General features: G+C 42.5%; 1 protein-coding gene and 1 long non-coding RNA gene across 5 annotated transcripts in view; one reads left to right on the top strand and one right to left on the bottom strand.

The window, feature by feature from the left end:
- Positions 1 to 3248: 3248 nt before the first annotated feature.
- The window catches only part of IFT57 (intraflagellar transport 57), a 29606-nt gene continuing 10254 nt past the window's right edge, over positions 3249 to 22600 (bottom strand). The window contains exons 7-13 of one of the 4 annotated variants that reach the window (XM_082304456.1): positions 18707 to 18778; positions 17964 to 18095; positions 16961 to 17023; positions 15042 to 15108; positions 13670 to 13833; positions 3963 to 4147; positions 3249 to 3795 (exon numbers count right to left, since the gene is read on the bottom strand). In XM_082304456.1, coding sequence (XP_082160582.1) covers positions 3995 to 4147; positions 13670 to 13833; positions 15042 to 15108; positions 16961 to 17023; positions 17964 to 18095; positions 18707 to 18778 — 651 coding nt within the window. In that variant the 3' untranslated portion in view covers positions 3249 to 3795; positions 3963 to 3994. Of the gene's footprint in view, positions 4148 to 13669; positions 13834 to 15041; positions 15109 to 16960; positions 17024 to 17963; positions 18096 to 18706; positions 18779 to 22600 lie in introns of all 4 variants that reach the window. The other 3 variants (XR_014227456.1, XM_082304455.1, XM_082304457.1) reach the window with 3 other exon arrangements.
- On the top strand, positions 4175 to 9207 carry LOC309586853. Its single transcript, XR_014227457.1, has 3 exons — positions 4175 to 6028; positions 8519 to 8737; positions 9089 to 9207. It is a non-coding gene; the product is annotated as an uncharacterized lncRNA (long non-coding RNA).

Genomic DNA, 22600 nt, shown 5'->3' with positions numbered 1-22600 from the left:
AGAAATGATATGTTGTGGTATTTAGGGGGTGAAGATGGTGATCTGCTTTCACCCGAGGCATTGTGCCCCATCCAAGAAAGTTCTGTAATGGTGAAACAATAGGTTTGATTCCAGGGGATGGTTCAGTTAAACAAAAACTGTCACTTTCTACTCGGTTCTCAAGGGCAGTTCCAGAAACCTCTCATCTCAGTCAAGATTCGCTCAGAGAGTGGGTCAGTTCTAAAATATTTAAGAAAGGTTCACAGCTTCAAAGCTGTGTAAAAATATGACTTCCCATGCAGTAGAAGTCAGAATCCCTTTTGAGAATTAGGCTCGCAAATATCTTGGCTCAGTCACTTAAGTACATTTAGAAACCTGGCCTTAGCCGCTTTCGTTAGCGTATTGGCAGGTCTCTGAGCAGCGAGAACACGTTGCCCCCCACGTTGCAAGTACTTGTTAGTTAGCAAGGTGCCCGTTGTTATGTTCAGGTAGTTACAGCATGGAGCGTACCGTAGCCATGCCTTGCACTTAGCCAGTCCCTCCTCCCTGGGGGCCCCTACCAGCCCAGCCACCATCCAAGCTTTGCAACCTGCAAGTACAGGCCCAGGGCAAAATAGTGCCACTGCCGGCATCCAAACAACAAAATCTTTTCCCTCCATCACAGCCGGCAGAAAGGAGGTCTGTGCCTGCTCCCCCTCTGCGCCGCAGCAGCTGCGGCCGCAGCGATGTCCCCTATGAAATAACACCCACGGGCAAGAGGCAGCGCGTACCGTGAGCCCTTCGGAGAGACGGCCGTGCCGACTGCCTCTCGGCGCCTGCGGGCTGACTGGCTGCCTTCGGCCGGGGCGGGCTGAGGATCGGCCGAGGCCTCCCAGGTTTCCTGGACATGGCAGCGCTCTCCGTGTGGTCTCGCGCTCTGTCCTCTCCCTCCTCCTCCCTAGCCCCAACCCAGTCTGCTGCTGTCTTTTGCAAAATCCATAGAAACATAATTATCATGGAGATGTCTGCCTCTAGCGATTTTTTTCTCTGGAAATAATTATAATTGGCTGTGGCAGTTAAAAACTTATCGGCGTAGACAGATGACAGACAGCACAATCACATAAGCTTCCCTCTGAGAAAATACAGCTAAAACCCATTTATCATCCTAGCTGGGAACAAAGGGCCTTCCTCTGAAGAGCCAGGCTGTGAAAAACACAGGGAGAAGCCTGTTTTGCTCCCGGATTAAATCTGTGGTAGGTAACCGAGCACAAGCAGTCCATTTGCAGCAGGATGGTACTGCAGTAATTATAATAGTACCACTTCTTTCATCTGAGGAATACCTAGCTCGGGCCACATCACCCCGTTCAGAGGCGGTGACTGAGGTCCCAAGAGGTAAATTAAGTGACTGGAAGCCACGTGGGCCTGAAAAGTGACTGCACCACCAACAGAAGAATGTAGGCATATCCCGGTAGCGTCTATAAGGGCTACTTGCACTGGGATCCAAAGCTGGACATGGATCACTTGTTCCAGGAGTAAGTCATTAATTGCCCTCTCCCAGAGAGAGGAAAAGCTTTGATTCCTAGGTGTATCCCCGAGGCACGAAGTCTCCTGGAGACATCTTTTGTGTGCAGCCCTTGTCCTCCCTCCGTCTTGGTTTAGCTGCTACGTGTAGGGAACCGGCGGTTCTCATTCTCCAGCAGGGCAGAATAATCCAGCCACCCTGCCCACAGTCCAAAAGCTCATTTTTTTCCAAATGATTTTAACATCTGGCCTCTCTTTGGGCCGAATGGGTTTCTAACGGCACGTGGGTTGGGGGCGGTTGGGAGGTGAGTGGGAGGGCTTCTCTTGGTCCTAATCTAAAACATTTAAACAATTCATAACCATTCCTGAGATATTTTTAAGAAAATGAAAGCTGGGTGAGGGGAATGGTTGTCCTGTGGAAGTTGTTGACTGCTCAGTACATGCGAACAGATGATAACCTCAAACTCCATGGGATATGCTTGGATCTAACGGTATTTGCATAGGCACAAGAGAAATATTGTTAGCATGCAACCAGTTGTTGTGTGGGGGAGGGCTGAGAAGGGGACGGAGGCAGGGAGGATGGGAGAGGTAAGTACAGAGGAGTACCAGAAACAGAACTGCACAAAGTGTTTTCTGTAGCTCGAGTTCCCAGGATTACAAACAACCCTCCAACAAATTCACTAACTGACATGCCTCCTGTGCAGCCACATCAATGTCGCCGCTACTTCACTTGGCCCAGCGCGTGCATTTCACTGACAAACTCTTCTGCCTTCGGATAAAATTGTGGATGGTTTCTACTTTTTTTTTTTTTTAATAGTCTTGGCTCCCAACAGCTTTGCCTGGTTAGATTTCCCCCGCTAGCTCAAAAAAGAAAGTAGACTGATCTCTTTTGGCAGCTGTGAAATGGTTGCATATTGTGTATGTTTTCTTGATGAGCTTGCATGAAATGGAATTTGGTTTTCTTTTGATGGATACACCACTTTTAGCACAATGTCCCCACAAGATTAGCAAGTGTTTCATTTTTTTACAGGAATTTTTATGTGCATGTAATGTCATGTATGCCATTTCTATACAGCATTATGAATAGCACGTACAGCTGCCCGAACAGGGAAACGGAACCGACAGGAATGTTTCCGCAGCGAATGCACGGTATGATTTGTGATGGTGCGTAATTTGCTAATCACAAAGCTTCAGTTGATGGCAAACATTCCATGCGATTCAGGTTTTAATTCTTACCGCTTCCCAGAGCCAAACTCGGGTGCTGTGTAATACATGAAACTGGCTGTGCTGGGTCTGCCCTAAGAGCAATTTAGCCCCGTGTCCTGTCATGACCGCGCCCAGACGTGGATCCCTGGGGAAGAGGGCAAACGTACGCGGTAGTCCTTGCTTTCTTGCTTCCTCAGTCTCCAGTCTTTTTTAGCTCAGACTCCCTGAGCTCCTGGTTTCTGTGTATATTAGAGCCCACAATGGAGAGAGAGAGAGAGAGAGGAGGTGCAACTTCCCCTGAAGACAAGATACTACACTGAAAAGCACCGTGAGTGAATGCGATTGCTCTCTCTGTCTTCTTGTATGGTTATGTGCATGAGCCGCAGTCTAGCCTGTGTTTCAGGGTAATGCTATTATTAAGAATAAAATCAGTGAACCACAAAGGAGATGTTCTGAGCCAACAGGGAAAAGGCCAAAACGAGTATAAAAGGGTAATAATATTATATGAGATCTTTATTATTATAATATTATGAGATAAAGTGGCTGGCATTCTGCCATTCTCTTGTCCAATGTTTCATTTAGCCATGAACGTCTGTTTCAAAATGATATTCAAGAGAGCCCGGGGGCGGGGGGGGCAAGGAATCTATTCTCCCTTGAAATTAAAAGCTTTTGCGAGGTGGAGGTAGGATCATTTAATCATTTAATTTTCAAGATCAAATTCAAATGTAAGAAACACTAAGTACTAGAATAATTAGCAGAGTATTTTGGTTTTAGTTATTATGTACTGTTGACCTGCCTGCTTGATGAAACTCTTCAGTACTGGTAGGAGCCAGTAATGGCTAGTGGGGAATCACAGGCTCTGGCCTCGTAGGCTGCTGCCGGACCACCAGCTGAAGCTGGTTTAATTGTGGATCGCCAGCAAAAACCTCCCCCGTGCCTTCCTCTGTTTGCCATTCTGTGCCTTCCCAAGGGGCTGCGGAGCGGACTGCGCGGGGCAGGCGGGCAGCGCGGGCTCCACCAGGATTAGTTTTCAGGCCGATCGGTGAGCTGTTCCGGTGCATCGCACTGCTGGCCATTGGCAACTCGTGCGGGCGAAGTGGCAGAAAGGTGCTGATGAGGAAACAAAATGGGCAACTGAACCTACCCACAGCAGCTTCTTGTTAGATCAGCTTAAGCTAGCAGTAAAGCTGAAGTCCCAGGGCTGTACGCTTGTTTTTTCCTACCGTGACTGCCGGCGGAGTGTTGCATCTCCAGGCAGGCTTCATCCCAACGCCTACCTGTCCGGCCGAGCGGCTGTTAAAGCTGGGGCTTACGAGGCTTTCAGAGCCAACGTAGGCAGTCCACAAGTCATTGCCGTCTCCAGCTTGGTGGATCTCCGTAGAGCCAGGAGTCTTCCCAGGCAGGCTGGCCCTGGCCCAGGGCATGGAGACACACGGCTGGTCTGCAGCTCTGGGGCAGGATGCTAGGAACACAAGCAACACTCCAGCTGAACCCCAGCTTGAACTCTGCAACTGGCTTGTTAAGCATTTAGGCCTCATCATGTGGGCATTTTTTCCACCTGAATGTGGTTACACAGGAGTGTTCAACCAGCTCGTCATCACAAGTGTTCAGTTTGGAGTAGGGACAAAGAAGAAACTAGAAAGAAATTATTTTCTGAGTTGTATGAGGCAACTTTAAATTTAGCTTATGGCTCTCCTCAAGGAGCAGGTCTCCAATGGATGTTTTTTCCCACTAAATTTTATTTAAATATAACTGCTTTTAAACCTGCCTGAAATTGTAATTGTGGGTTCTGCCCTTTGACACCAAATTTGCACTTGCAAACTGGAAAAAAAAAGGAAGTGTTCAACAGGAACTCCACTGGAGTGCACAGGAACACCACTGGTGAACTGGAAAACCTGTAAAATGGCTTTAGTTTTGTTTGAAATTTCCCTCTTGCTTGTAAAAATTACACTGGACATAAAACACTCAAGAATGAAATTCTGCTTGTCTACCGAGTAACAGCAGATAAATGCAGTTCATCTCCAAAGAGGGAGGAAAAGAAAAGCAAGAGACATCGTGCCCTGGAAAGCGTTACTGTAAGAAATTTTTTACGCTTTCTTCTCAAGGTAGTAGCCAAACAAGGACAATTTTATTGACCTGTAGCTGTTAGAAGTGGGGTCTTGCTAGTACTCCTGCAACAGTTTACACTGTGCTTAACTGTTTGTGGCTGCAGCAGATAACGGAGTATCTCCCTGCAGAACCGCTGGAACAGCCCTAGCTATTCAGGGACCAGAACTGGAAGAGCTGCTAACAAAGGAGGTCTATGCAAAGCCCAGCATTATTTCAGCATATTCAGCATACTGGGCTCTGCCTTCCTCCTCCTCCTCCCCCTTCCTCCTATTTATAATTTCCTTTGCTTGTGTATCTGTTTCTGAAGTCGCTCAGCCTCCGTCCTCACCTAACCTTTTGACTTCCCCCTGTTTTTTCACCTCTCCTTGTTTCCTTTGATTTCTTCTTGTGGCTTTTGGACACCAAAGGTAGTTCTGGCAAACGTAAGGTTGGTTTGTTTGTTTGTTTGGGGTGTTTGTGTGTGCACGTATGCTGGGGGGAACCTACAGTGCCTTGTGTTAGCTTACGTTAAGGCTGTAGTGAACTCTAGTTTCATGCCAGCCTGTTCTTCCCACCCTCAATGCCTCTTTTTCCCTCTTCCTTTAAGCGAGCTGCTCCTTTTTCCTATCGACTGTGCTTTTCTGTTGCTGTTCACTCCCACAGCAAATATACTTGCTCCAGTGCTTTTGCTCCCTTGCTGGCTTCCTATGCAATTGCAGCTACCTTCTGCCCCATTACATCGCAGAAACAGCCTCATCCAGCTACTGATGACTTTTCCCATGCTGCAGCCTTCCTGTTTCTTTTCTGGGATTGCTTCTCTGCATGGGAATATCCAATTGTTCCCTCGTGTTCACCAGCTTTTGTCCTCCGAGTCCGTTCTCCATGGGAGTGATCACGGCGGCGATGTCCTTAACCTTGCCTTTCTTCACTCTGCACGCCGGTACTGTTGCAGATGCCCATAGGGTCTCGGTTGTGTTTTCAGCTCTCTCTGAGGCAGAGGCACTGGGTATGTGGTCTGCGATCCGGGCTGGCCACGGAGAGCGATGCCCTCCCTTCTTTCCCTGAAGCAACTTTTCATTAGAAACCCGCAGTCACTTCCTCCTGGCAGGGTGACGTGTACGCCCAGAAATATGATTTCTGGGGAAGAGCAAGGTGCGGCTCAGCGATACGAGTGATAGAACTGCCCTAGCTGGTCACGGGGTGGGAACGGAGATCAGCAGGAAAGCTTAAACACCACTGCTTCCCGAGTGTCCCGGTAAGCGTAATGCAAAACAGTCACTCAAAATAGCAGCTGTCACTTGCAAAATATGACTGATTTTGACACTCTTGGCTGGTTTAACTCTATAAACCATTTGTAGGGCTCTAATGACTCAGTGTGAAAACTTGGCTGCACGGCTTGTGAACGGCGAGGTCAGTGCTAGAATTGGCCCCAAACCGAGTCCACCACGACACCTCTTCCCGGGAGGCAGCCCTGAGTGAACGGGGACCCCGAGCGCTGGCAGCTGTATTCCAGCACAGGGTGAAAAGCACCAAGAAGTGACTTCCAGTACGAACCTGACCCGCCGCTGAAAACAGATGCCTTTTTGTCTGGCTTTTGTTTTCAAAGGGCCAATAAGAACAGATCAGCACTGGCACCATTGTCTGTAATAAATGTGTTTTCACCCCGTGGAAGACTGTGGCGTGTTGTAAACAATTATGGCACTGAGTAAAGCATAATCGATGACAGAAGTGCCACAAAGGATACATTTGCCAAAGCACGGTTTAAAGATCAGGATCTGTATAATGGAGCTAGCACACTTAAGACAGTGAAAAGGAGGTATCAGCATTCTCTGGGATGAAATGTAAAATGGAGCGTCATAAAAAGCCTTCATAGCCCTTTACTGTTGTTGCATTTTCTGCACCACAGCAAAGCTCTATCTTCTGCTTGTCAGAAGGTCCCTCACTCTGATACACTGGTATTTTGTACGCCAAGTAACTGAAAACTAAATGCCATGCTTCTTCTCCGATGCAGACTTAGTTTACTGTTGTGCAGTGAGAGATCTTTCTGTATGCTGGGGGTCCTGCTCATTGCTATATTCTGGAAGCTTTATGTTGGGGTCACTCTGCTAAAATCAGGGAAGGCAAATTCAGGTGTTCAGAGACACCCCACAATATGTGGCCACAGGATAAATATCTGGGTCCCACAGGGAATATTATAGCTTTCCAAAGGCTACATCCTGCGGCTGTATCTTCTCGCACTTCTCCTTTTCTTCCACCCCTGTACAGAACATCTTTTTTTCACAAATGGAAGGTTCCCTCCTCCTAGCCAAACCTTCTGCTGATAAAGGTCAAGTTAAGCTGCTTTGAAACTCTGGGTATCAATACAGCTCTTAAAGATGCAGATAGGAAGGAAGTTTCTTTGCAGAAGCAGGCGGTTGAAATATAAGGGGTTTTGAAAGCTTCAACACAAAGGTGTCTTTCCTCCAGACAAAGAGAGAAGCAGATCCATCCAGAGTTCTGAGGCTTTAGGCATAAAGGTTACAGCGTATGAAGAGAGAGGTGGTGAAGAACTGAAAAAAACAGGTGAGGTAGGAAGGCTAATCCTGACTCAGAAGAACATTTAGCCTGACCCCAAGGACAAGCCAAGAGATCAAGTCTACCAGGAGAAGCCTTGAATTTGGGAGCAGCTTGTGTGTTTTAATTTCTGCTTTTTGTTTGATTCGTTCTGGGCACAGAAGTTACCACCTGGCTTCATCACCACTTTCTCCTCCCCCTGATTAGAGCAATCAATGAGACACTGAGTTTTGATTAGCTGCTTTTAGCAGAAGGGTGGCAAGCACTGTGGTGTTCGCCTTCCTTCCATACGTAGCTGTAATAGCAAATTCAGTCTACCAGGCCTTCTACAGCCTCCTACAGGGTTTTCTTAAATGCTCTCTAGAGAAGCTAAGGCTTCTGTGAGAGGGCAGGTGGGGCCAGCTGCTTGCTTCTGCTTCTGTCCCCTCTCGACAGCCACGCTGAAATGATGAAATGATGTCCGCAGGCCTGCCGGCAGCGGCCGCTTACCTGGTGCGTCTCTGCGGAGCGCGCACGCGTAGTTTCCACCCAGGTTAGCAGAAGCTCAGACTGACTGCATCATTTATATTCAGGTCAACTTTCAAGTATTTGGAGGGAAGCATCATCACAAAGGAGTAAGCTGTGCACCTGAGAGGGATGAGGACTAACTAGAAGCAATGAAGGGAATATAACTAAGTGAAGGCATGTTTTCTGTATTTAAGCAAAGATAATATGGAAGAACTTTTTAAAGGAAGCGTTTTCATTCTATGTTTGAACTTGTTACCTGTACATCAATCCTGTTCACAACTGAGAGAAAATGTAATTGACTTTCAATTGTTTATCATCTCTAACACAGTTACCTGCAATTCTGTTTTTCAATAGAGATCTCACAAACCCAAACAGTATCAAATACATTCTTATTCAAACAGAAATGTCAGAGTACTGGAGTACTTATAGCAAAAAAACCTCTCCAAACCTGCTGCACCTAGTGTATACCTTTCTGCCCCAGGAACAAAGTCTTCTCAGAACAATATTTTTTATTGCCAGTATGATACAGCTGAAGATGATGAAAATCTTCAAGTATGTTTTACTTGAGCTCATAATATGGGCACTCTACAGAAGGCTGTAGTGAAATGGCTGCTAGACAGATTAGTACAAAATTAATGACACTCTTAAGATCCCAGTTTTCATTGTTTCTACTGTTGTTTCATAGCATTTGTCAAACTCGCCAGAAATCCCTCCTGCCATCACGCTGGGAACTTGTGTGCTTCCTGTAGCAAAGGAAACAACGCTCAACAGATGCTGTCAAACCTCTTGAAACCTTCTGCACCGTTTTTCGGCACTAGCTTCCAGCAAAATTTCACAAACGGCCTGTCTCCCTCGGCCTGACTACTGGCTTGTATTCTTTCCCAAGCGGATTCTTTGAAAGGAGGTAACGTGCTCATGGACCAGCAACGTTGAGAGAAGGATAGAGAGAACTCACGAAAACCTTACAAGAGCCCCCCTCCCAAGATACAGTGAGAAACCTCAGCCCTAAAACTAGAGGAGGGATGGGAAGCTTTTGGCCCAGGGGATGCCTACAACCCACAGTTTAATTCTTCATGTTACTACTGAATAATGCTAAGACGTCATCTGAAGTATTGCCATCCTTTGAAAGCCACAGAAACAGGAAAATATTTTGAGTGAACAATTGCAATTAGTGAGTCATCAAGGAACATTATTAGAAATAATTATTCTGTACTTCTGACCTTAAAATATTAATCTTTGTTGATTTTTACAACAGGTAGCCAAGACATGTGAGTGACTAGCATGTCTCAGCCACTTCTGGGATGGAGTACTGAGATACAACCACTCTTAATTACTGAAGACCAGGAAAGAAAAAGAACCGAGAAAAACTAGCCAGCAAGTGAAAGGCTAGCATTATTCAAATTGTTATTTACTCTCAATAAAAAGCTCTCAACCCTGCTCATACCAGTGTTGACTGGGAATAATTGTTTGCAAAATGGTAGGGCTGTTACTAGGAGGCTGACAGACAGACATTTCCAGCAACACCAAGCCCTGGAGCAATAGTTAAGTATTAGCTAATACCCGAGCGTGCCCTGGTAATGGTGTTTGCTGAAGTGAGAGATACATCGCGAGGAGGAAATGGCAGGCAAAAATAACTTTTGCAATCTCAGAGCCTCCTGTGGGAACTCCCCACCTATGAACAGTATTTGTGCAGAAAAGCTGGTGCTCATATCCTCTCTTCACTTAAGCTCTGATGTCATTTCCCAAGTTTTAGTTCAAGCCTTTGTCAGAAAACACCCAGCCATTTCCTAAAACGTTAATACATCAACGTGAAAGCAGAAAGCAGTGACACTGTGGGAGCGGGGACAGGGCATTCGCAGCCACGTTGTTACGCTGCCGAAGCCTGCTGCTGGTTTCGGCCAAAGGAGAGGCGGGGGGCGCGCAGCGCCTGCGCCCGTGCACGCGCAGCTGCCTTCTGGAGGCACGCTGCAGCCCTGACGCTCGGGGAGCGGGCTGAGAGCCAGCGTGAAAAGAAACAGCATCACACTGATTTCTTCTTTTTTTAATTAACACGCGTCAAACTTGGAGAGAAGCCCAGGCTGCAAAATTTGGATGCAAAATTCAAAGAGCTCAGAAGCTGGAAATGTTCACATACAGGCTCATCATTTATGCCTAGTCTTTTTTATAGGTCATGCAGAGATGACTTAATTGCTCTTACTGTAACTTACAGTTAGCAATACAGTGATTTTTTTGTATGTCATGGCGCACAGCAGAGCTATGCTCCAAAAAAAGCAGCAATGTTTGATAGTAGGTGGGCATTTGTTTTGCTTTTCAAGGAAGAATTTTCCCTGAAGTTCCTCTTTCAGGTGGGGGAAGAGGGGAAGGCCTTTAATGACATCTGCAGAAAAGAGTGAGAATATTTTGACCCGATCTGGGAGTTGTTTGTAACAGTTGGTGGTTTCTCAAATTCACGTGAACTGCTGGTTCACCTTCCTGCACAGTACCCACTGATGCAAGTTCAAATGATTAACTTGTGTCATTACCAAAAAACCAAATTCTTGGCGTAGGATTGAAAGCCACTATTAAGCTCTTGCAATTTCAGTAGTAAGTCATTAACTCCACAGAAGGTTCTCAATGCAAGGATTGGATTAAGAGGTAAACATCCAGCCCCTTACTTTGCACTTTTTACCAGCACAGCACATAATATTCAGCAAATCACACTGTCTGCTGACATTAGAAGGGAATGGGGATTGGAATGTTACACACATTACCCTCTTACTTTAATAAATATAACATCACTCTCAGACATCCTAAATGGCCCGTAAACAGCACCTCTAGTATGGCAGCGAACACTAAGACTACTTCCAGTTCCTAGCAGGGCACTTGCATCCATTACATCCTAGCCCAGAGATAAGATAGCCCAGGGCAACAGGACATTGAGTCATATTACAGGGTTCAGAGGGATTTCAGAGCTGCAGACGCCCTAAGAAGTAAGACGTTGCTAGTGTTCCTTTCCTGGAGCTTTGGGGAGTACAGGCAGGAGAGTGAGCTGGCTGCTGCTGAGCCTTCCTCAGCCACGCGTTTCCAAGAGCCAAGTCTCAGCTCTCCCTGGGGCCACGTATGAGACTGAACTATTGCAGTCCTCACAGCAAGGACGAAACCCATGGCTTCTCTGGCCAGATTCAGCAAATGAAACTCCTTGTTTGTCCCTCTGTGCTACTTCTGGGTCTGTCTACAGCTAGCTTCTATTTGGCTTCTAGATGACATCTAACAGTGACACCGTGCCTCCATGCTGGCGTATTTCAACGGAGTGAAAACGGTAAAGGCCCTTGGGAGAAGAGAGCTGCACATAAAAGTTAACTCTTATTAATAGTCCTTCTGCCCCCAGTGTTCTTCAGAAGAAGAGAGACTGTTTTCTAGCACGGCACAGCTTCACGTGCAGCCTGCTAACTTAGGGACACCTTCGCTTTGTTGGTCTTCAGTTCTGACATCGCATTAGATTATGAGCAATGTATGAAACAACGTGAATCAAGTGATTTAATTTTAATGTGGCTTCTGCTTCCTGCATTGATCCAGCAGTGGAATAATTACATAGATAATTGCTTTTTTAGAACAGCCTTTCAGGCTGCTTGTGACAGACCTCGTTGCTCTCCTCGTGCGTTTAAGGAAGGTGGCGTGGCTGCTGGCTGGATCAGTAAGACTGCTTTCAACGCAGGGTCAAGTGGTTTTACTGTCTAAATGGGCAAATGCCACTCTTTGCCAGATGACAATTGAGGGACACGTATCACTCTTGAGACAACGAAAGTGTCCTGCTTAGATTAATGCAGTTTCAGACAGTACCATGACAAATAATGTAGATTAATTGCATATAATTAGCACACTATTTTAGAACTACTTTGGCACAAAGGATACTAGCTTTTCTCCTGGAGATTTTTATACCACATTAGAGGGTTTCTGACCATGCTTGTCTCAACAGATTCACTTCTAATAGAATAAGAGGCTCGATTTATCAGCGAAAGTTTTTGATTCATTTTGTTTGTTGTATTAGCATGAAGGAGGAGTTTCTCAGGGAAAGTATTTACATAAACAGCATTTACACAGCACAACATTTGCAACCCGAAAGTGTCAGCGAGCTGCTTTGCAGGCAATGCAGAAGGAGATTGCTTTTATCTTAAGTTGAAGTAAACCTACTGTTAAAGTAAATATGCAGTAGCAACACCACCTAACAAAGGGAACGTGAATAATAACTCTTCTAATTTAAGCTGAATGTGGGAGGATATAGGTAGGCAGCAAAAGAAGTTGCAAACTGATTTCCAGTGTGATTCATAGAGATTTTCAGCAGTTGCTTGCACAGGTAAATTATGATAATTGGCATTTACATAGAGCTTTTCACTTACTAAAATCTGATGGGTTTAGGGCTTTTTCTTTTTGGCAAATGAAATACTGAAGCACAACAACATTAAGAAACTGGCTTATGGCACTGACTGCGTCAAGCGTCTTGACTTTCGGACACGGAATTGATCCACTGATTCTGCAGAATACTACTCACCTTTAAGTGAGAGAAATTAATTGTAAGATGAATGGAATTACCTACAGAAGTTAGGGGAGGATTTTAATACCACTGGAATTGTACCAATACTGTCCATGGCTTATGAACAATGGTAACCAAAAGGATGCACTAGTACTTTAATAAGGTTATGTTGTTGTTTCACACTCCTTCATTACCTATAATGTCTAGAATCACCCCCTACCTAAACATTTACTGAGACAAAAAGGGAGCTCCCTGTTGCCATTACATTTCCAACCCCTTCCTCCTACATTTTTCTTCTCGTTCCGTATTACACAACTAGATTTGGCAACATTTTTTCTCAACGGAGATCAAAAGTAGGTGTTCTGACACAAGAACAGAAAACAAGAATAATCCAAATGATGTCCACGGGGTTCTACTACATGCTATAAATGAAAGCAGCTGTTGACCCAATGCTAATATAAAGTGACTCTGAACCAGTGATGACACAAGAAAAAAACATTAGAAAGCCAAAAGTAATTTCCAAACAATACTTTTCACATTCTCTGTTCTTGTATAGATTTCGTTATCGTTGCTTCTGTTACAGGCAATGTAGAAATAAAAATAGTTACAAAACTCATCCATACCAGTCTGTCTAAAGAATCACTCAAAAAAAATGGCAAAAAAAAAAAAAAAAAAAAGGATAGTGAGGAATTCGGTGGTTGTCCATTCACAAATTTGTGTAGGGTTGCCCTAGGAGCACGCCAGCGTTACTGCAACTATTACAACATTAGTTTTTTGTGTAATTCATAAAGTGGAAGCAACAATTTACTTTTACTTGCAGCTGAAATCAATTTTGACCCAGTCTTTTAGAAAGGATAATGCTGTATTATTTCAACATCAGCAATTAAAGATTTTATACTATATATATGTAAATGGCAATAATAGACATTTAAAATTCATTTCAAGTCCTTTGCAAGCAATTGTCTTTCAGCACTGCAGAATATCAAGATTACAGGCTGTCAGTATCATTCTGTAGACTTTCACGCTACATAACATTCTCCAATGAAGAAGAGACATGTTCATTAATAAGAATTTATTAGTATATCTGGAAGGGATCTGCAGTATATCTTTACAGCACAAAACTAAACATGACTCCATGCTGAGTCCAAAGTGCGCATGTTACTTCTTAAAAGTGTATGACAAGCATCTTCTTAAAAACAAAAAAGAAAAATTAATGCCCCCCTCCCCCAACAAAAAGGAGCATCTAAATTAACAAAAAAGCAAATGGTAGAAAACAGTATTTTGGGCAAACCAAGTCAGCTCCAAACAATTTTAATAGGCACCTACTGTGGCTTCTGGAATCATTGTTGCATGCATATCTCTAGTCATATTGGATTTCTCTTTCAGCTTTGATTGGAGTAATGTGTGTTCCATTACACCAATTTGAATGTCCATCTGAATGGTTTCTTGCTTCAGTTTTGTTAAGGCCTGTTTAATCTTCACTAGAGGAGCTGTTCAAAAAAAGATACAGTGCAACTCTGTGTCAGCTACTTAACACAAAAACATTATTTTCTATAATTCACTCCTTAAAATTGAAGAGTTGAATGAACAAAAGGGCGTTCTACTCTAAAGACTTGATTGTACTGATACATCATTTTTAACATGCAAGACACTTTAAAGACAGAAATAGGCGATGACAATTTTGCTGTCTTCTTGACAGCTAAGATCTGTATAAAGATGTGCATCAACATTAAGATAGGTTTGTCAATGATGTGTTTTGCTCAGCTGAAAGCCTCATCCCAATAGCTGACTTGGGGTTTGGTAGAGAACTGAAGACACCTTCAGCAGGACGTCATCTTACCTATGAAAAGCTATTAAAATGTTTTGTGCGCCATACTTTGTTCCTAATCCCTCACTTCCCACTAATATCACCCTAGGGATGCTGCTGCTTCATCCTATTGCTCCTTATAATTCTGGGCTCTAGAGTTTATCCTGACCCTTGGCCATGCCATAATACTGAAAAGGTGCTTGGAGTACGCGAATAGCTCCTTCACAGTGAAGCAAGGGTGCACAAAATTTATTCATACAATAATACTTACAACTACTTAAGTAAATTAGCTGTAATGGTTACAGTTAAATATGGATACAGCTTGCATATTTAGTCCTACTGTAACATGCATCAATTTATTTCTGCATACGTACTCCTTCTACATTTGCAACAGAATGCATTTATCAGGAAAAATCTCAAACCACCAAATCCTGAGTCTGAGACAAACTAATTCAAATAGGTATGTAGTTTTAAATATTAAAAAAGTCCAAACACCAAAATACCAAAATTAATTTTCTCACAGACTCCAGCCAGCCTTAGGGAATCCAAGAGCTACCGCCTCTATTTCAGAGTAAAAGGGCTTGAACCTGTAATGTGCTAAATTTCTTCCAGTGAGTTGATAACTATTCAAAGCAGAGACAAAACTCTTTTTTTTTCAGATTTTTACAAATAATTTACCAAAGGGGGAAATCCTGGAATTCTGCAGACTTATGTAACCTTTTCAAAGAGGTTTAGACTCCTGATTTTCTTAGACACCTTTTAAAATTTTAATATTGATATTTTAGACTAGTCACTCATTCTGGTCTTGTTTTATTTTTTTTTAATAAAGGACAAATTATGTACCTATCACTGAGGAAACAGGTGTTTGGTTTGAGGAAAAAATGTACTCACCACCATCAGTCATACTGCTTCCTTTCTCTTCTGTTTCCTGCTTTACTTTCTCTAATACTTCTGTAATCTTAAAATAGATATTTTTTTCTTAATTAAACCAGATGAATGTCAAGTTAAAAAAAGAAAACAAAAAAAATTCTCTGCTGAATAACTGCATTAGTTAAAAAAATGATCTAATCTGTCTTAGTTGTTGTATACAGAGGAACTTTTTTTTCAAACATTAAGAAAATTTTAATTTAACTGTAAATAAATTAACATTGTAAAAATTACAGCAAAAAGAGTAACAAGTTGGCCAAACAGCATGGTGTTATTAAGAATTTGCACATTCCAAAACAATAAAAACAAGAGTGTAAGTGTTGCAGGATGGTGCTGGATGGAATGTAGGAACCAATAACCCTGCAGACCAAGATTCACCAAATGACCATGCCAGCCAGCTGCCCTTCTGGAAGTGTCAGGACTTCAGTAGGTGATGGTGGAAACCTGAGAAACAGCACTGCAGCAAAAGATGGTGCAGCAGTCAAGCCTGCTGGCACTGGCATGGGTACAGGTATGTAAAATGCATGTACGAACAATAAAAGTGCATTTCAGCACTGGCTATCGACCAGTTTGGCATTGTAGATAATGAAGAAAAAGCAAATATGCGATTCTATGGTACAGTCTAGGTAATAATTTAGTATTTTTGTCTACAATATAAAAATGGCCCTTCATTAAGGCTTCAATAAGCCTTTTCAGTAACAAAAAAGAAACATCGCTGCATTGTTAATGCATACCTACAGTGGTACTGGTATCGGTAAGTGGGCTGAGATTTGATTGCATGCTTGAAAGCAGATCAGTATTAACAGCCAATGTGGCTAGTTTATCTCAGATATGCATCACTGCATCTACATAGTTTGAAGGCTGCCAAGTAGTAATATATTCATCATTACTAACCAGTCAATAACTTCCAAAGCACAAATACATAAATCTGAAGTCATCGTAAAGTGATCTTTTTCAAACTTACTTCCTTGAGAGTGAAATACAAAGAAGCTGTAATTCTGCAAAATCCATACACTCAGAAATCTTTGGTAGAAAACTCTCGTTGGACTGCTGTGTTACCTACTGCAGTTGGACTAAATGATCATTGTAGGTCCCTGCCAACTGAAGTATTCCATTCTATTCTAGAACGTCTCAAACTTGTTGTGCAATTTCCAGCACGTTTCTATGGTGTGATCTATTTTATGTGACTATTCCAGATACTTTATCATCCAATAAATAAAGTGGGTTTTTCAAACCCAAACAAGAGAGCCATTAAAAAAAAAAAATCTGAATTGGACAAAGGGTTCAAATATTTGAAAATCAGGCAGTAATTCTAAATGGAATGCCCTGAAACACTCAATGTGTTGAGGCAGTTAGGAGTCTGGGGATTTTTCTTTAAATTTGTCAGAGCACTGATTTAAAGAAAAAAAAAAAAATCAGAAAAACAGTTTTAGGTATTAAGATAATTTGAGTGGTATGGAAAAGTTACTATTTAGTCAAATATTGCTTTTAAGTGCTCGAAAGATGAAAATTTCATATCGTTAATTTTAACTAAAAATGAGTTGAGCTTTTCTTCTTCCAAAGAATTTATGGACATGACTTGATTAATCGTCAATAATTCTAGGACACAGATTATAAAATACAGAACATTTACCCTCTTTTACAAACTGGGGAAATTAAGAGCTCACAATAGTTTGCCCAAATTCACAAGTTAAAAATCAGCAGCAGCCTGGGTTTAAAATTTAGGGACTGAACTAGATCGCCTCCACTAAACAACCAGATTAGTCTTTAACATGAGAACAAATCAGAAAGAACGGGGCTCATAAAACTGCAAATGCTAAATGCCAACTCTCTGAAGATTGTTTTAAAATAAGGAAAAGAAATGATGTGAAGATGTGGTTTACCTCAGAAAGCACTCTAATTCTTTCAGTTACTCCTCCACTTCCCTCCTGGTACTTCTCTTTAGCCTGGAAAGAAACATGTTTTTTGCTGTAATGACAAAGCTGAAGAGACGTATGCAGATAGCTCAGAGAGAACACCCAAACTTGCTCTCACACGTCCCAACTCCAGAAACTCTCCCACAAAGTCCCAATGATGTTTACAGCCCTACATATATGAGGACAGGCTTGAAACATCAGCCCCTGTAATGACTATTATTCAAAAATTTAAAGTAGTTTTAAAAATTGTAATAGCCCTAATACATACACAATAAGAAGTATGTTTTCTAATCATTTACATGAGGAAATAAACATAAAGAAAATTTGCCAGAATGCAGATGGAATTGAATCCTGAAACCCAGAATACTTCTTTGTCAACAGTAAATTACTGTCTCGAAGTTTCTTAAGGTTTAACAGTAAGGTAAACAGAAAGCACAGAGGTCAAATCCTGTTAGCCTTATTTTAACATCATGCCCACAAATAGGAGGGCTAGCCAAATGGCAGCTTATACAGGCCTCCTAATTAGGGGATCAAAAAGCTTCTCAAACAGCACTCTATTGGCATAAAAACTAAATGAAGCCAAGAAGTCATCAGAGCACTTTGTGCATGTTAGCACAAGTAATCAATATAAGAGATGAGTGCTGGACTGAGACTGTAGTTTTTCCACTCATCACAGATGTGTGAACTCCACAGGGAAAGCAGAACTAGCAATTTACTAGCTGCTCAAGACTGGCAACAGATTTACATAATATTCAGGCAAAAAGCATTTACTGTTCCCTGTAGAACAGTTGAAGAAAAAATTGCTAATTTAGCTTAAAAACTATATAATTTGACAGCCAATCAGCATTTCCCCTGCTTTATATCCAACAGCAGAATTCACAGATAACTCCTCTGAGTCTTCTTTGCTTTCACCTTCACTTAATAGCAAGGTAATACTAGAGAAGGCAACAACAAAAGATCAGTGCCTTACCTCACTCAGCGAGGCTTGTGCTGAACGGTACTCTTGAACCAAGTGCTCCAACTGATTGTTGATGTACTTTTCCCTGCTATTGATCTTTTCCAATGTCCTGCTGATTTCATTATGGAGTTTGTCAAGGTAACCCTAGAAAGTCATATTCTGTGTGTTGACAGTGTACAGATAATATGCAAAAAGTATTAAAACGGTGCTGTAATTAAGAAAGGCTATGGAAGCCTACAAGTGAGAGAGACAAATTGTACAGAAATGCTGTATTTAGCCAACAAAAAATTATTCCTAATGTGTTCTGCTCTACCCACCTCCACGTATTTCAAGCTTTACTGCTTCCATCACTCTCCCCCCCCTCAATTAATTACCAATGTCAATGTCCATAAGTTACCCTAACAACAGTATTTGACAGCATTTTGGTTCTTTTATCAGCACTTATTTTCAGATTGTATTATGGTATTATTGTACTTTGCCTTCTGTAGTCAGAATGTACTTATGGTAATGCATACGTTAATGAACCCTAATATCCCTATTAATCCTCACATACACAACTCTTTCCCACAAGATATTTTGCCAGTCCCACTGTCCCTAATCATCATTATCGTATATTTCCCTTTTTAGCTTTACAGCATTAGCACAAATAAAATGAAGGGGAAAAAAAATCAATTTAGTTCTTAACGTATATCAAATAAAACAGAAAACAAAAATGCTGACAGATCAGTGAAATATTCTGTACATACAAGACATACCCTAGTTTCTTTCAAAGAAGATTCAATTCCATCCTTATGCTGATGCATTTGATCAACATGAATCCTCCAATCCTAAAAAAGATGCCACAAAGTAAAGCATAGGTAAATACAACTTTTGTCTTTCTCTGGTTACTAAACAAAGGCTGGTATGCAAGGCAGGGTCAGTTCTCTTTTATACTACTACCGTGTATCGTTTTGCCACTGCCATGTTCATATCCAGAGGCACTTGCTTAATGTGACACAATTTATAAATCTCCTAAATGTCACATGTGACACTCAGATCCATAAACAAACATTGACATCCTCACTGAAACCACAGTAGCTACGCTTTTAGAGTCTCTTTGATCTTCATGGAACTATTTCTGCTAGAAACCCCTCTGGGCACAAGTACTGAATATTGTTGATTATAGCTGCACTAACTCAGCTTATTCTTAGACAAAATGAGTGCTTCAAATGCCCAGCACCTACCAGTTCCAGACTATCGGATCCTCCCTTTCTACTTAGCCCTTACTATTATCAGGAGAAGAACGGAAAGAAATGAAAGAGGCAGAAATACCTAAACTTGGTTTTGATAGTGAGACAAAATTAGAAGGGGGAAAATTATTCACAGCTTCTAGGTTATAGGAAACATACATGGACTCAGGGATGGACGATGGGAAAAGGTGCTGTTTTAATCTGATAGGTAGGCACCTTTTACTTAAAAATCAGTTCCAGTTCCCAAGCTTTATCACAAGATTTTCCTTATCAATGCAAACTTTTTACATATCCCAGACCCAAAGCACAGCTGCAGACAGACTGTAAGTTCAAAATGAAGCAGAGTAGCAGCACTGCAGAATTACTGCTATTTCAGTCCTGTGTTTCTGAACACGCTACAAAATATTTTTAAGATTTTTAAGGTTTTGGCACTGTACTGGTCTAGATGTTAAAAAAAAAAAAAAGTGATGTTAATAAATCTTTATCACTTGAAATCAAACCTTAGAAGACTTTCTTGTAAAATAGGTACTGTAAGGATACATGGAAGGCGACAGTGTTTGCTTCAGTAAGATTATCTGATTAAGGACCTTGTCAAAAAGTATGATAAGCAAAACAGAGAGGCACAAACCTGACCGACAAACAATAGTGGAGGCAGTAACATGAAACAAACCTGGCCAGTTATACTAATGGATAAGGGCATGTGAAGTGTGAGAATGTTTGTATCAGTACAATTATCTGATTGATGACCTTGTCAAAATCATAGAATCATTTAGGTTGGAAAAATGGGATGATAAGGAAAAGGGGGAGGGAAAAACCAAAACCTACAGAGACACAGACCTGTCAGACAAACACTGAGGGAGACAAGGACAAGAAAAAAACCTCATCAGTCACACTAGCTGGTGGGCTATCTAGAAACTGCAAGCATCACTTCAAAGAAGGTCAGCCTGGCCCTTGCAACTGGTAAGAATGCAAACCTGGGGGTTCTGGATATTCGGGAGGAAGGCTGGTGCAACTATGCAAACCGATTAACCAATGTGCAGGGGAAAGGGACTGGGGAGGAACAAAGTGGGGAACAGAGAGGGGTATAAGAGGGGCTGGTCATGTGTAAACTGTTGCCAGTCAGTCCACTTGTCTGACTGAGCCCTGAGCCGGATCACTGCAGTCTGTCCTGTCTTCTTATTAAATTGTTTTTTAATTATCTTTCTGTGCAATCTCACAGGAGTGCTGCAAGGCCGAAGTGCCAGCTGCTGGTGAGAGGGGATACGGGGCAGCCGTTGGAATCAGACCAGGGCTGCAGGTGTCCCAGGCTGTAGCAGGCCCCGGGTCCAGGCCTGGGTGTGAGGCAAGCAGAGGGTATACGCGGGTATTCAGGGGGACCCACAAATGTCGAGTGCCTTTAAGACAAGCGCCTGAGTGCATGCATCTGTTTGCTGGCAAGCGTCAAGCTGGACAAGCTGGCAAGTAGAAGAGCAGTTAAGAAGGCCCAGCATCCAGGCAGGGGGATCAGACAGACAGAAGGACCATGCCGATAGTTGAGGGATCCATGAACGCACACGTGCTTGTGAATCTAGAGAGAAGGCAGTGTGCGCTTTCACTACTGAACTCCAATCTTAATTAGCTGAAGAGGAGGAAGCGGGCCTGGCTGTCTATACTTGTATTTTACAGGACTCCTACAAGTGCTGTTGAAGACAGGGCCTTGTTTATGGCAGTTTGTGTAGCTGGCCACGTCAGGGTCCCCGGTGTCTGTGGGATACATGCTTCTGAACCTGCAAACAAGAAGCAGCAGCTGCGTCCATCAGTCTGGGATGGGGACCCGCAGGTCCCCAGACACACGGGGCTGGACTGCAGCACCTGAGCAAGAGGAATTCCCAATCCTGGAGCTCCTGGAGGATACAGCCACTTCTAATGTCTCATAACAGGCACAAAACAAATCCTGGCTTAAAACAGCTTCACACTTAAACACGTGCCATCCTTCAATCACAGGCAGTTCCACTGGTTTGAAGCGAGGCTATCCCCCTGCATGGGGCATGCACAGAACTACCAAAGGACTGGTGCCTCTGTCTCACTGTCTGAGAAGAGCACTGCCGAGCATCTCCAACAGCTGTTCAGCCCATGAGGCTCACCTGCTGTCTACAATTTTGCTGCTGCCCACTATTCTCTTCCAGGACGAAACAAAGGCCCGTAGAGAAAATGTGCTTATGTTGTATGTCGGGGTTTAAGTTTGCAGCAGACTCAAGATCTTTTGTTGGTCTGGTGACAATTGTTCACAATGTGTCAAACTTTGGAGTTTAAATAAAAACAACAAACACCCCCACCCCCACGTCTCCCACCCCTGCCCAGGACTTTACAAATAACCTCTAGTTTCTAATGCCACTGATTAAACCATTAACCCTCTCCTGGTACTATGTATACATGCACTGTGTAGGAAACAGAACATGATGCTTTTCTTGTAGAATGAAAAAACACCAAATGCTTCTCTCCAGTTATTTCTGAAAGCATGATAGCACAGAAGCTAGAAAGAGAAGAATCCTCTTTTCATGTTCATTTTGACATATTCCTTAAAGCCAAGAGATGGTGCATTAAACTGGAATCTAGTAAACCTTAGTTCTTACAGTGGCTTTAATTTTCCATGTATGTCTTTATTAAGTTTTAATTTCTTAGCGTGAGAATCAAGCATGATGTTCTCTGTAACAGATGGGCTTGCCAAGGATCAGAGAAAGGTGGCTCAAACCAGGCAATTCTTCGCATAGAAGAATGCAGTATAGCATAAGACAGGCAAGCAATTCAACAGACAGATGAGAGCTTAGCCTATTTTGGGGAAGATAATTATCTTTCATTGAATTCTGTATCACTGCTACAGATTGCTCCAACACCCCAACTAGCTGGGTCACAACAAATGAGCAATTTCAATACTGCACTGATCTGTGTGTGCTATACAAGCTCCTAGAAAGAATGTTTATGGCAACGCCAGGAATAGGTCCTAGGTTTGGACTTTGACTTGCCGAAGATAGATGTCTACTTCTAAGCTGCTCATTCTAGACTCCTTGGAATAGATGATGGAGAGAAATACTCATTTCTAAGAAATGATGAATTTCATCTTGAGGTAGTTATCTGGATAGGTAAGTAAAATCAGTTGAAAAAGTACTCACTTCTTTTTGCTAAACATAAGAAGAGCCCATGATGACTAGATCAGAGGTACAGACCTACTTTATTGCCATTTAAAGTTCAGCAAGATGAATTCCATGCAATCAGCCTTTCCTGTGGTTGACATATTGAACAGTTGAAAGATAAGAAGTTCCTCAGCTCTCTTCCAGGAAGATGTTTTAATAGCTGCTAAACTAAGGGTATAATTTTTCAGAAGTATGAATACATTGAAAATGTTTAACGATTTAAGAAGTTTCCACTGAATAAATATATGGA

This window comes from Platalea leucorodia, assembly GCF_965183815.1.
Source record: "Platalea leucorodia genome assembly, chromosome: 2".
Lineage (NCBI taxonomy): Eukaryota > Metazoa > Chordata > Aves > Pelecaniformes > Threskiornithidae > Platalea > Platalea leucorodia.
This window is presented reverse-complemented; position numbering and strand designations above follow the sequence as displayed.